Source organism: Oryx dammah, unplaced genomic scaffold, assembly GCF_014754425.2.
Source record: "Oryx dammah isolate SB20612 unplaced genomic scaffold, SCBI_Odam_1.1 HiC_scaffold_7, whole genome shotgun sequence".
Taxonomy (NCBI): domain Eukaryota; kingdom Metazoa; phylum Chordata; class Mammalia; order Artiodactyla; family Bovidae; genus Oryx; species Oryx dammah.
The window spans coordinates 33776381-33791436 of NW_024070191.1; the positions used below are offsets into that span (position 1 = coordinate 33776381).

Genomic DNA, 15056 nt, shown 5'->3' on the forward strand with positions numbered 1-15056 from the left:
GAATTTGGTGGGGGATGGGGAAGGGGGGAGACTGATTAGAGAGAGTCCCAGCCTGAGTTATGAAACAGCTCTCAAGCAGGTCCAGTGACTAAGCAACTGGATGAACTTGGGGAAGTGAGTTTACTTCTTTGGGCCATTTTTTTCTGTCTGTAGAAAAGGGAAGTGGATTTAGCCATGGCCTGGGCCTTCCAGGTGGCTCAGATGGTAAAGAATCTGCCTGCAGTGTGGCAGACTGAGGTTCAGTCCCTGGGTTGAGAAGGTCCCCTGGAGAAGGGCACGGCAACCCAACCCAGTATTCTTGCCTGGGAAATCCCGCGAACAGTGGAGCCTGGCAGGCCACAGTTCATGGAGTCCCAAAGATTTAGACATGACAGAGCAACTATCATTTTATGTTCCCTGGAGCTCTATGACTCTATGTGCCTAACAGGAAGGGTGTGTGAAGAATCAGCCCTACTCGTCCACTCATGCTTTAGTGGTTTCCTGAGGTGGAAGTCGTGGTCTGGGACCATCAGGGCTGTGCCAGAATTTGGGAGTTCAGCTCAGGTGAACTTGGGCTGGAGCAGATGGTGTCCCTTTCCTTCCTGAATGTCGCTGAAGAGATGTTTGTCCTCAGTCATCTTGTGGAGATGAGAAGGTTGACTGCTGGTTCCACCTTGGACTAGCAGTTACCTGACTCAAGGCCACTGCTGGGCCCTGCATACTCACCGGGCCCAAACCTCTCTAACCACGTGGTCATCTCTCCCTCCCAAGGAACTTGGACACCATTGTCTCATTCCCTGGGGGAGAATGCCTGCGTGGTTTTATACTGGTGACAGTTTTGGTGGAGAAAGCAGCCGTGCCTGGGATTAAGGTATCTTTCCACCCAAAGCACTTTTTGTTTTTTCCTAAATGAGAAATCTGTCTGAGCTTTCCTTCCCACCCAGACCCTTTCCCTGCAGTGACTGAATCAATATAGACTCCTGTTTTGGTTAGTTAAGCAAAGAGATAGAAGTTCTAGCTCCCTTTCCTCAACTACCATAAAGCTTAGAATTGACCTTTTGCCCATCAACAAACAAGCATTGTTCTAGGCAATGGGAGATCTGGGGGAATAAGAAAGACATTGCTCTGGCCTCCAACTGAGGCTCAGGATCCAGTGGGGGAAGGTGGGCTGATAATAGGGTGTAACGAGAAAAAGAGTACTGAGTTTCATGGAAAGACATCTAAAATCTAATTCAGACTCGACAGGTTGGGCAAAACTCCCCATGGGAAATGACAGGTCTAAAAGTTAATCCCTGAGTAATGTAGACAGAGAGACAGAGATGGAGAGACAGAGGCTGTTCTCTGGCAGGAGGAGACTCCGTACAAAGGCTCTGAGTTCAAATGAAGCATCCTTGAGAACCAACAAAGACCTACTGTATAGCACAGGGGATTAGATACATGTGTATGTATGGTTGAATCCCTTCGCTGTCCACCTGAAACTATCACAACATTGTTAATTAGCTATACCTTCAATATAAAAGGAAAAGTTAAGAAAAAAAAAAACTAGCTAAACTAAAAATGTATCATCCTTGAGGTCACATAGCCCATTGGGGTTGTAAGCTTGAATCCCTTGAAGGCTCAGGCAGGTCCCAGGAAGGTCAGGTGTCCACAGAGCATCCATGTCTTGCCTAGAGATGCTGGAGTTAGATTTCTGTCCTTCACCACCTTCTCTGATAAGCATATTTTGGGTGCCTTCCGTGTCTAGAGTGGGGTGACCAGATTGGGCTACCGCTATTACCGCTCCCTCCTTCATTGTGAAACTGGGTGGTCACTTTACTCCTCATCCGTGTGTTTATTCTGTGTGTTTATTATGGAAACAAAATAAAATACTGGTAAGGGATTCAGACAAAGTGGAGGCTGCTAATGAAGGGGGCTCTGGAGATGAGGGGTCCACAGATTCTGATTTTCTGTAAGACAGAGTTGAGGAGTGAAGGCGTCCCAATTCAAGGCATAGAAGTAGGAAGGATGTTCATGTGTGATAACTCCAGAAGAAGGAAGGAGAGAAATGTGGGAGGGAGGCCCTTGAGAGGGACAAGAAGGAGCAACCAGGGGAACGATCCAGAAAGACCTAACCAGGTCCATCCAGCTGGTGACCAGAGAGACTGTCCTGTCAGGAGGATCTCACGGCCAATCTGGTAAGGAGCACTCTCCAGGGAGCCACACAGCACAGCAGGCAGAGGGCTGCCCTTCCTGGACTCCCCAGCTCAGTGGACTGTAAGTGAATGCTCGTGCACTGAGGGACTGAATCTTGTCTCCAGGCCCTGGTTCAGGCTGTGAATGCCATCTTGCAGCCCAGCCCAGACTCCTTGCTTCAAGCCCTGCAGCGACTGAGGGTCTCCATCCAGGATATCACCGGAGCCCTGGGACAAATGCACGGTACATGCTTCTGATGCCTGAGGGCTCTCCTGGTGGGGAAAAGGGCCTGAAGGCTGGGCAGCCTCCAGGGCATGGTGCTGCTGTGTTAGCCTGGTTTTAAGGTAACTGCCATTCAGACTATTGGAATATGACCTCTCTGTTGGCAGGGATATTTTCATGCTTTTGCCCTCCTTTCCATTTGCTTGCAATTAGGGTGATTTCCTATTTTCGGCGGTCACGTTTCTGTGTGTTGAGGTCTCACATGAAGCTTAGAAAGAGGGGAGGGGCACACATATGGCTTATACCTGCTTTATCCAGCAATGACCCTGGTCCCAGAGAACATGATTGATCTTGGCTTCTTCAGTTCTCCTTTTCTGTGGCCAGCGAAGGGACAGGTTATCCTGGGAGTGGCCACTTAAAGGTCACACCCTTCGCCAACTGGTTAAATATTATTCTGGTGATCACATCACTCAGCAACTTCTGGGCAGCTATTCAACTTCCTCTCTCAGGAGAAACTCCAAAATCGAAAAGGAAAAGGGTGTAATATTTTTTAATAAAGGAAGAGTAGCTAAGCATCTGTTACTTCTGCAAAACAAAATAGATTCTAGTAAAAGAGAGTGTTTATAGGAAATGGAGCAGGAGGGAGGGAGCTGGAAACTGGATGGGGCTCAGTTTTATCCGTTCCTTAAAAGGATAGATTGTCCTTGCAGACTCTGTGAAATTCATCTGATTACATACTCTCCATTCAAAGGTCTCTTTTTACATGTCAAAGTCACATCTCCCCATTTCCCTGAATTTTAATTTAATTTTTTAAGTTGAAAAAAGAAATTTTATTTATTACTTTTTTTTTTACTTTACAATACTGTATTGGTGTTGCCATTTTAATTTTAAAGCCCTCCCAATCACATCAGTAGGTCTCTTGCCAAACCAGCTCTCCCAGCTCAGTGAGATGGATTTTAGTTTTGCCAAGGTGCCCTGAGTGTGTTACTCAGGATGTGAGGACCACTAGAGAGACGTTGCAGGTGTCCAGACCATACGAATGAGCAGAAGTGAGTGGTTCGGAAGATCATAGGAGGCCCTCCACCCTGTCACGGGTATGTCCCGGCAAGGTAGCCTTAGCCCTGTCTGGCTCTCTCACATTTCCCTAGTTTTCATTCTCAAAGTCACTTCTACAGCCTGGGCCAACCTTTAGCTTTCTTCCTCCTACTCTACAGGAGGTCTGATAGCCTGGGAAGGTGATGGGATGATTTCTCTTGTGTCACCCCAAGGCAAATTTGCCCACATAGACATCCTATACAGGTGTCTATTATAAAAAGTGACTACTAGGCACTGTAGTGAGAGACATGACGGTCCCCACCTGCAACTTTCAAAAGCAACCCCAACAGCACCTTCCACCCTCTACGCTCCTTAACCATGTGGCCTGAATTCTCCTCTCATCAAAGGGTGAAGCCTGTGTGATGTATGTGGGCTTGTGACATGCCTGTGACCAGTAGAACTCAGCAGGAGTGACACAGCATGACTTCCCAGGCAGGGTGAGAAAATATGATCCACCTGCCACGGTGTGCACTGAGTCACAGCGAGAAAAGTCCACTGGGGTCACCAGGGCATCAAAGAGGATGTCAGACCATGCAGAGAGGCCAAGGGTAGGTGCCCCATTTGGCACTTGGCACAGGGGTGAATACGCCCCTGGGAGAGTCTTAAGTTCCCACTGCCCAGGCACCTTCAGTTCCATCTCCTCAGCTGAGGACCCAAGCACTGGGAAGCAGACGGCCATCTCTGCTGAGTCTGGCCCTGATTCCTGCCCTGCAGGAATGGTTATACTATGCCACTGAGTCTGAGTGGTTTGTTACTTAACCATGGTAACCAGAAAAGTGACATTATAAAAATGATAGATAATAGAAAGTTCAAGGTGTAAGGAATCACATGAAATGTTTTAGCCATTGGTTGAATTTCTTTGGTAGTTTAATTTTGTCTGCCTGATAAATAGAGCTCTGCTTCACTGCTTTCCTCCCCCAAATGGAGCTTTCCAAGATTCCTTCTTTCTGAGCTCAGCTTTAGCACGAATTGTTTCTTTCTTTTCCCCACAAAGTCCTCCTTTCCAGGAATTTTCTGGTCTGGAGTCATGCCTGAAGGAGTGCCCAAGGCAGGGGAGGAGGCAGGGCCAAGGTGGAGCCTCTTGCTCTAGGGCTGCAGTTGACAAATGAGAACCACCCTGCAGTGACCTTCGCAGTCTCAGTCCAGCTCACACAGGGTTTCCACTTCACAGTTTTACCCAGTTCTCACTGCTGACTGAAAATCAAACCCAGACAATCCTTTTTCCATAGCCTGACTCACTCCAAAACAGAAGTCCATCACCACGTCACACACGTGGACCTTCACACTGCATATCTGCAGGACCCGGGTTCAGCTCTCTTGTTTTGGTGGTAAACAAGCAAATCAACCAGGTCAGAGCTTTGGGCTCCATTGGAAGGCAAAACTGTGCTCTGATTTCCAGGCATCCAAAATATGAGTAAGTCTGGATTTCAAGCCTGTGCGATTATTAATGGCCCTTGTTCTCTGAGTTTACTTTCTCAGAAAAGCTGAGGGATAATTATTCTCTCTGAAAAGCCATGGAAACTGTTGCCTTGTATTTTCTTCTGACACAACACCATTTCTGGCTTACCCTTTGTCAGCTACAAACTGGCACTTACCAAGAGCACTGCCAAAGAGTTAACAACAAAGGCATTTGCCATCTGCCTCTACAGAGATTGAACCCCATGCTGCTACAGCTGCTGACCTTCAACAATCCCAAAGGGAGTTCAGGGTGGAGTGAGGCACTCTGTGCTCCAGGGAATCTGGTGGGACAGGTCTTTAGATAGTTTGATGTTTTTAGGAACAGATTTTATGATCTAAATCTTTGTATCTCCTCATATCTAGAGAAGCACTAAATCCCTTCATGGTGACATCAGATCCTCATGACTAACAAAAACCTTTTGTAAAATGGGTGCTTCATGGCACTGAACTCCCCCTTCACTGAAACCTTATATATTGACTTTCCCCTACAGTCTCCCAGGTAACGGAGGTACTGCCACCCTGGCTGCAGTCCTCATCTTGCCCCAAATAAAACTTAACTCACAACTCTCTAGTTGTACATTTTATTAGTCGACACCTTAGTAGCTGTATGGATTGTTCTTTTATTAGTGATGAGGGTGTCAAAGTGTTTGCTTCTGACAGTTTGGTAGTGTGAATACCCTTCACATTACTGATTACTTCTGATTATTTCACTTAGTTTTGTCTAAGACATTTTCCTTCTTAACTTCTGAACTTATTTTTTAAATTTTTATACTTTAAAAATTTACTGAATTTTTAAATTAGAGGATAATTTCTTTAGAGTGTGTTATGTTGGTTTCTGCTGTACAACACCACCAATCATTCATAATTATGTATATATAAATATGGGCTTCCCCGGTGGCTTAGCCATAGAGAATCTACCTGCAATGCAGGAGATGTGGGTTCAAACCCTGGGTCAGAAAGATTCCCTGGAGGAGGAAATGGTAGACCACTCCAGTATTCTTGCCTGGAAAATCCCACAGCTACAGTCCATGGGGTTGCAAAAGAGTCAGGCACGACTTAGCGACTAAACAACAACAGTGTGTGTGCATGCTAAGTTGCTTCAGTCGTATCTGACTCTGTGCAACCCTATGGACTGTAGCCCACCAGGGTCCACTGTCCATGGGATGCTCCAGGCAAAATACTGGAGTGGGTCACCATGCCCTCCCCGAGGGGATCTTCCCAACCCAGGGATTGAACCAGTGTCTCTCGTGTCTCCTGCATTAGCAGGTGGGATCTTTACCACTTGGGCTTCCCTGATAGCTCAGTTGGTACAGAATTCATCTGCAATGCAGGAGACCTGGGTTCGATCCCTGGGTTGGGAAGATCCCCTGGAGAAGGGAACAGCTACCCACTCTTATATTCTGGCCTAGAGAATTCCATGGACTATATAGTGCATGGGGTCGCAAAGAGTCGGACACTGAGCGACTTTCACTATCACTGACATCACATGTTCTTTCACTTTTTATTTACCACTAGTGCCACCTGGGAGGTGACAGCAATGGCACCCCACTCCAATACTCTTGCCTGGAGAATCCCATGGACAGAGGAGCTTGGTGGGCTGCAGTCCATGGGGTCACTAAGAGTTGGACATGACTGAGCGACTTCACTTTCACTTTTCACTTTCATGCATTGGAGAAGGAAATGGCAACCCACTCCAGTGTTCTTGCCTGGAGAATCCCAGGGATGGGGGAGCCTGGTGGGCTGCTGTCTATGGGGTCACACAGAGTCGGACACTACTGAAGTGACTTAGCAGCAGCGCCACCTGGGAAGCCCCAACAACAGCGATGTATATAGATCCTCTCTCTCTTGAGCGTCCCTCTCCCCATCCATCCTAGTCCTCTAGGTGGTCAACTTGTGAACTTACTTTGTCTAAATCCAATTGGAAGAGAATGAACACTGTCAATATTCTCTTCAAATAACATACAATTATATGACCAAGGGACCAAGGTCACATTTCTAAAGTTGTTTTCGCTCATGGACTAGTGACACACAGTAATCTGAATAAACCCAAATTATCTGAGCCATCATCTATTCCCTTAAATCGAATTTCATCCTGTGAGTGCAGCACATCTGAAGGCAAGCACACACATATATACACAGGGTATTGAACAGTTTTACAAATCTTCACAGATGATTTTTTAGGGCTGTAAGCAGAAACATGCATTGCACATCATACATTGAAGACACCTAAAAATCTACAGTGATCATTACTGTTTTATACGGTGAAGGCTCACTCAGACTTGCATATATATATATATATATTTTTTTTTTTAATTAAAAAAAATTTTTTTTTGTTGCCCTCTATGTGGAATCTCGGTTTCCCAACCAGGGACTGAACCCGAGGCCTCTGCACTGGAAGTGCAGAGCCTTAAACACTGGACTGTATATATATAACCCTTGCTCTTCACTCCTATGTATACATTTATTTTTTTGCCTATAGGATTTCCTCTAGTGAGAGTCTCTGTTGCTGGGAAACTCATCTTTAAAAAATGCCTTATTTTTCCTTTTATTTATATTTTATTATTTTTATATCTTTCATTTTTGCTAGTGACTATATTCTTAGGTGTTGAGTAGATCAGTACTAGTTTCCATTGTTGCTTCTGAGAAGTCTGTCTCCTGTCTTCTTCCCTGTCTTGTCATTTAGCCACTCAGTCACATCCAGCTGTTTTTGTGACCCCGTAGACTACAGCCCGCCAGGCTCCGCTGTCCATGGAATTCTCCAGGCAAGAGTACTGGAGCGGGCTGCCATTTCCTCCTCAGGGGATCTTCCTGACCCAGGGATTGAACCCATGTCTTCTGCTTGCCAGGCAGATTCTTTTCTACTGAGCCACCAGGGAAGCGCTTCTCCCTGTCTACTTGTCTTCTTTTGCCTGCCTATTTTCTGTATTGTTCAGACTATTACCCCTTGACAATGTTATGCTTCTTTACTTATTATGATTCATTACCCTAGAAAATCCTCAGCCATGAAACCCTCACAAACTGCCCACCTCACTCCCTTTCTGCCTCCTACTGGAACTTTTTTCCTTTCTTTAAATATATCTAAAGAATTTTTACAATGTTGTGTTGTCACTCAGTCGTGTCCGGCTCTTTGCAACACTGGACTGCAGCCCACCAGGCTCCTCCATCCATGGGATTCTCCAGGCAAGAATACTGGATGGGTTGCCATTTCCTTCTCCAGCTTCTACCCTACAACAAAGCAAATCAGCTACAATTATATTAACACATACATCCCCTCCCTCCCTCCCTCCCTCCCTAACTTCCCCCACCACCCATCGCACCTCTTCAGGTCATTACAGAGCACCAGACTGGGCTTCCGTAGTGAGCCCGGTGCTACACAGTAACTTCCTGTAAGCCATCTTACATCGAATAGTGTATCTCTGTTGATGCTGCTTTCTCAATTGTCCCACTCCCTCCCTTCCTGTGTCCATAACTCTACTCTCTACATCTACTTCCTACCGGAACTTTAATTCTGGATGTTAGACCATTCCTCTTTGCCTTCCATTTTCCTAAAATCTTGCTGCTGTTTTCCATCTCTTTCTTTCTCGGGGCTGCATTTTGGATTACTTGGACTTCCCTGGTGGCTCAGATGGTAAAGCGTCTGTCTACAATGCGGGAGACCTGGGTTCGATCCCTGGGTCAGGAAGATCCGCTGGAGAAGGAAATGGCAATCCACGCCAGTGCTATTGCCTGGAAAATCCCATGGACAGAGGAGCCTGATAGGTTACAGTCCATGGGGTCGCAGAGAGTCGGACACGACTGAGCGATTTCACTTCACTTCACTTCTACCGATCTAATTAAATCCTTTACTCTTCAAACTGCTTCTGACCTACTACTAAAGACACACCCTGAGTAGGTTGCTTGGTTTTTCATTTCCAGAAGCTGTTATTCTTTTCAACTCTTTTCTTTTTGTAATTTTCTGTTTCCTATAAATGTTTTCAAGCTTGCTTAAATGTGGGTAAGTGTGGTTCTTCATAATCAGTAGGTGTGATAATTGTGACAGTTTTAATATTCGGCACTTATTTCTGTTTCCCATTTTCTTACGGTGGTTTTCATGTCTCTTTTTTTCTATGCTTGACCTGATTTGCTTTGTTTTTCCACTTTATAATTTCACTGTTCTTGAAATATCATTTGTAGGCAGGCTTTTGGGACTAGGATAGAGAAATATTTGTATTTGGTTCTTTCTGACTCTTGGGAACACTAAAATTCTGGATCATCGTCTTAAATAAACTTGAGCAAGTAAAGACCCATGTGTCAATCTGACAGTTGAACCTGGGCTAAAAATGGGCAAAAACAATGGTCCTAACTTCTCAGGAACAGATTTTTCATTTTTCTAAGTCCTGTTTTGCTTGGTGCCAAAGTTCGCTCTAATGCTTTCTCCTGTGGCAAGCAGGGGTGAATTGAGGGCCTGACTCATACAGAAGTTGAGGGTATAGCATCTGGGGCTCCCTGGATAAGATGAGGAGAATGTGGAGTAAAATTCCTCACCAGGGCTGGAACCAGGGCTCCTACCATAGCCGCTAAACCAGAGCCCTGGTGAACCTGAATTGACAAGTGCTTTCAGGGAAAAAAGTCTCTCCAGTCCGATTTTTTGCATCCTTGAGTTTCTACTTACTTTGCATTTTTGCTTAGTGGCTCCTTGCTGTCTTTTTGGCTCTTTAATTGTCTTTCAGATCCTTTCATACTTATCCAGCTTTTTCTGTTTGTTTGTTTGTTTGTTTTCAGTGGAAGGATAGGTCCAAGTAAAACAGCATTCTGTTACCACAAAGGGAAGTCTCTTTCAGGAGGACTGTTTGCATTGCTTCTTCCCTTGTGTTTCTGCCATCACTCTCTCTGCACCTGACTGTCATCATCTCTTGCCAGGACTCCTGCAGTAGCCTTCTACATCCTGTCTCTCAACTGCCTTTTTCCTAGTCTAATCCACACTCTAAACAGAAGCCTGAATCTATGTTTAGGAGTGCAAATCAGATTGTGTCACTAGTTCTGGAAACTCTTCAGTTATTCTCTGAGTACAGTCCAATATGGCAGCCTGTAGCCACCTGTGGCCACTAAACACTTGCTATATGGCCGGTGCAACTGAGGAGTTAAATTTTTAGCTGCATTTAATTTTAATTCATTGAAATTAAAAAAACTGAATCAGTATAAAATACTTTTCTGTTAGATACAGTTTTAATGTTAGAAAGATTCACTTTCACTTAATTGTTGAAAATTCAGCATCTAAATTAAAATGCACTCTCAGTATAAAATAAATTTTAAGTCTATAAGAATGTACACAGAATCGCAAATAATTATTTTTAGAAACCTCATTAATAATTTTTTGTTGGACACATTTGAAATGATAATATTAACTAAAACATGGCATTGGTATTAATTCCCCCCCCCTTTTTTTTTTTTACCTTTCAAAATATCTCTAGTAGGAAATTTAAAACTCCATGTGTCCATCAGGCTTCCCAGGTGGTTCAGTGATAGATTCCACCTGCCAAGGCAGGAGATGTGGGTTCGATCCCTGTGGGAATTGCACACACACAAAAAGATACATTTCGGATGGATAGTTCAGTTATGCATCTGCAGTGCTTTGCTTTAGATGTCTGTAACAGGTGCTTTCTTTTCTAAGTTGTTTCAGTCCTGTCTGACTCTCTGCAACTCTATGGACTGTAGCCCGCCGGGCTCCTCTGTCCATGGGATTCTCCAAGCAAGAATACTGGAGTGAATTATCATGTCCTCCTCCAGGGGATCTTCCTGACCCTGGGATTGAACCCACGTCTCTTGCATTGGCAGGCAAGTTCTTTACCACCAGTGCCACCTGGGAAGCCCCTTACTGACCTGTGTGGGACCATCATGAGCATTAATAATGTCATGTGAAAATGCTGCAGTGATTCTGGGTCTGTAGTTTTAGTACTGACCCAAAGCAAGGATTTGCTGAATTTTGTTTTGTTTAAAGGCCCCTTCTCAGTATAAAACCTAAATCTTTTGCCTCTGAAACATTGAAATAGCAAGTTCCCTTTGGTTTTCCAAGCAAAACAAAAATATGATAAAATTTTCACAAAAGGAGTGTGAACTAATCAAGAACAGACATTGTATTTCTCTTCAGACTCACTTAAATGCAAAAGAACAAGATACTCAACCCAAATGGTTTGTGTTTTTCAGAACGACAGCAAGGGAAGCTTTGAAAGACATCACCCCTATTTACTAAACACACCTGAGCTTGGCCATCGGGCAGAAGCTGCCGTCCAGGGGTCATTTCTCTGCTCTTCTAGGAAGACATAGGGAAGGACATGGGGGAGGCTTAACTCAGCTGTGTCCTTGGATCTTCTGTGCTCCCTGTAGGATAATGTCACTCGCTTTCAGGAACTGCCCTTCTTCGTGTAAGTGTACACACATATGATCCAGAAGTAAGACTATTTACATGGCTTTCATCCCTCACCAGTCCCGTGTGAATAGATGGTCTCTATCTGGTGTAGAGAGAAATACCATCCATCAGCCTTAGTAGGGATTCTAAGGCTTTTCCACATTAGCGATGAATACACCTGCTCCAGTCTTCTTGCTCCCTCTTGTGGCAGAATTCCTTTAGCATTGTGCCTGCCTTCTTTCGATCTCCCAAAAGCCAGGCTTGGAGCTGATATTCTTCTTTAGGTTCCCTTTGTGTGTGTATGTCCCTTCGGTTGCTCAGTTGTGTCTGACACTCTGCAGTCCCATGGACTGTAGTCTGCCAGGCTCCTCTGTCCATGGGATTCTCCAGCCAAGGATGCTGGAGTGGGTTGCCATTTCCTCCTCCAGGGGATTTTCCCATCCCAGGAATGGAACCCTCATCTCCTGCATTGACAGGTGGATTTTTTTACCACTAACACCACCTGGGAAGCCCCTTAGCTAAATGGTGGAGTGTGTTTGCTTTCTCCCAACGCCACAGAGTCCCACTCCACCTGCTCACTACCTGGGCCCACTCTTGCCACCCTCAGGAGTGTTGCCAAGAAGGTCTCTCTTGGTGCTGAGCTGAGCTACTCTTGGGAAGGGATGATGTGGGTAAAGTGAAACATTCTCCTTATCCTCTTCAAGCATCCAGTCTTAGCATTTTCGCTCTTCTGGTGCTCTAGAGCCTCCAAGGACTCCTGGGCTTGTGCAAAGGCTGTCTTGTTCGTAGTACTACTGTGTGTGCTCAGTGGCTTCAGTCATGTCTGACTTTTGTGACCCTCTGGACTGTATCCCACCAGGCTCCTCTGTCCATGGGATTCTCCAGGCAAGAATACTGGAGTGGGTTGCCATTTTCTTCTCCAGGGAATCTTCCTCACCCAGGGATCAAACCTGGGTCTCCTGCATTGCAGTGGGATCCTTTACCCACCGAGCCACCTGGGAAGCCCGTCTTATCCATCGGTGACTGTCTAAATTAACATTCTTTGTGGGGAAGAGAGAAGAAAACTCTTATTCAGCCATAAGAATGGCATCACTCTTGCATTTCCCTGATTTGTAATGAGTTAACTCGCTGTGTATCTGGGGTGGAGGGGTGGAGGGGCCCGTGCTCTTGTGTGTTCACCGCGCATGTTCCTGTTTTGTGAAATGCATGGTTTTCCTTAATTTTGGAAATGTCTTTTTTTCTTTTACTCATTGCCTTTAGTCAGCTTTTTGGTATACTCTGGAGGGTGATTTTTGTTAGTTACATGTTGCAAATGTTTTGGATTGTCTTATTCTGCCTTTTGAAAGCAGAAGTTCTTAATTTAAACAGCCAGAGTATTTGCCCTTTCTTTTACAACAGTCTATTTTTAGGAAGTCTTATGTAAGATATAATTTCATAATCAGAGGTCATAAATATGTTTTTCTATGTTTTATTCTGAAATTTTTTATCTTTCACCTTCAGCCCTTAATACACATTTAATGATTATCTCTATAGAGTATGACATAGGATATACATTCAATTTCCCTTCTGTGAATCATCACTAATCTCCAATATTAGCATCGTCTTACACCAGATTTTCTTTAAAGATTGGATCTCTTTCCAGGCTCCCTATTCTGTTTCATTGTTTCTTTGTCTTTCCCCATACCAAAACCATCTGTCATAAGAGAACTGTAGCTTCACATTATTTCTGATTTTCAGGTAAATAACTGCCCCCACACATACACCTTTGCTCTTATTCTCCAGGGATGCTTGTCTTATCTTTGACCCTTTGCCTTTCATATACACATAGAATCAGCTTGTCAGATCCCAATTAAAAAAAAAAAATCTGTTAAGGACTTTGCTCAAATTGCAGTAAATCTATATTCTATAATTTGGAGAAAAATTACATGATTTTGATGTTCTCTCTGGTCCTTCTGATCAGGGCAAGTGGAGAGATGAAGACTGAACACATGATGTCAGCAGTCCTAACCATTCTGGCTTCAGGAACTGGTTCATGGAAGACAATTTTTATACAGGCCAGGGAGATGCTAGCAATGAGGAGTGGCCAGAAATACAGGTGAAGCGTCACTGGGTCATCTGCCACTTACCTCCTACTATGGAGCCCAGTTCCTAACAGGCCACCGACCTGCACCTGTGGCCCAGAGGTTGGGGACCCCTGCAGTAATGTGCTCCCCATTCATATCTTTATATTGCTCGGCATTCCTCTATTTTCCAGGGCCTAAAATTTACTCAGAGAACTCTTCTTTAGATACATGTCTTCTTCTAGATGTTGATACAGAGTTTTCTTTCCCATCAACAAAGACATTTCTTAAACTTTTTAAATTTCTTTCAAGATATAAAAGATTTAGATATCTTCTACCTTATTCATAATTACTCTGTGTTTTTGTTTCTAATGAATATTATCTTCAAATTTGGTATGATATAGTCCATTATATCTACTACTGTGGGCAGGAATCCCTTAGAAGAAATGGAGTAACCATCATGGTCAACAAAAGAGTCTGAAATGCAGTACTTGGATGCAGTCTCAAAAATGACAGGATGGTCTCTATTCATTTTCAAGGAAAACCATTCAATATCACGGTAATCCAAGTCTATGCCCTGACCAGTAACACTGAAGAAGCTGAAGTTGAACAATTCTATGAAGACCTACAAGACCTTCTAGAACTAACACCCAAAAAAGATGTCCTTTTCATTATAGGGGACTGGAATGCAAAAGTAGGAAGTCAGGAAACACCTGGAATAACAGGCAAATTTGGCCTTGGAGTAGAGAATGAAGCAGGATAAAAGCTAATAGAGTTCTGCCAAGAGAACACACTGGTCATAGCGAACACCCTCTTCCAACAACACAAGAGAAGACTCTACACATGGACATCACCAGATGGTCAATACTGACATCAGATTGATTATATTCTTTACAGCCAAAGATGGAGAAGCTCCATAAAGTCAGCAAAAACAAGACCAGGAGCTGACTGTGGCTCAGATCATGAATTCCTTATTGCCTAATTAAGACTTAAATTGAAGAAAGTGGGGAAAATCACTAGACCATTCAGGTGTGACCTAGATCAAATCCCTTATGACTATACAGTGGAAGTGAGAAATAGAGTTAAGTGGGTCTAGATCTGATAGATAGACTGCCTGATGAACTATGGACGGAGGTTCATGACATTGTACAGAGGCAGGAATCAAGACCATCCCCAAGAAAAAGAAATGCAAAAGAGCAAAATGGCTGTCTGAGGAGGCCTTACAAATAGCTGTGAAAAGAAGAGAAGTGAAAAGCAAAGGAGAAAAGGAAAGATATACCCATTTGAATGCAGAGTTCCAAAAAATAGCAAGGAGAGATAAGAAAGCCTTCCTCAATGATCAATGCAAAGAAATAGAGGAAAACAGCAGAATGGGAAAGACTAGAGATCTCTTCAAGAAAATTAAAGATACCAAGGGAACATCTCATGGAAAGATGGGCTCAATAAAGGACAGAAATTGTCTGGACCTAACAGAAGCAGAAGATATTAAGAAGAGGTGGCAAGAATACACAAAAGAACTGTACAAAAAAGAGCTTCATGACCCAGATAACCATGATGGTGTCATCACTCACACTTACCTAGAGACAGACATCCTGGAATGTGAAGTCAAGTGGGCCTTAGGAAGCATCACTACAAACAAAGCTAGTGGAGGTGATGGAATTCCAGTTGAGTTATTTCAAATCCTG

At 44.1% G+C, this 15056-nt stretch overlaps 1 protein-coding gene across 1 annotated transcript in view; it reads left to right on the top strand.

Annotated features, from left to right (window-relative positions):
- The window catches only part of IDO2 (indoleamine 2,3-dioxygenase 2), a gene marked incomplete at its 5' end in the record, with an annotated part of 66557 nt that overhangs the window by 37557 nt on the left and 13944 nt on the right, over positions 1 to 15056 (top strand). The window contains 2 exons of the mRNA XM_040242992.1: positions 751 to 850; positions 2277 to 2394. Coding sequence (XP_040098926.1) covers positions 751 to 850; positions 2277 to 2394 — 218 coding nt within the window. The remainder of the gene's footprint in view (positions 1 to 750; positions 851 to 2276; positions 2395 to 15056) is intronic.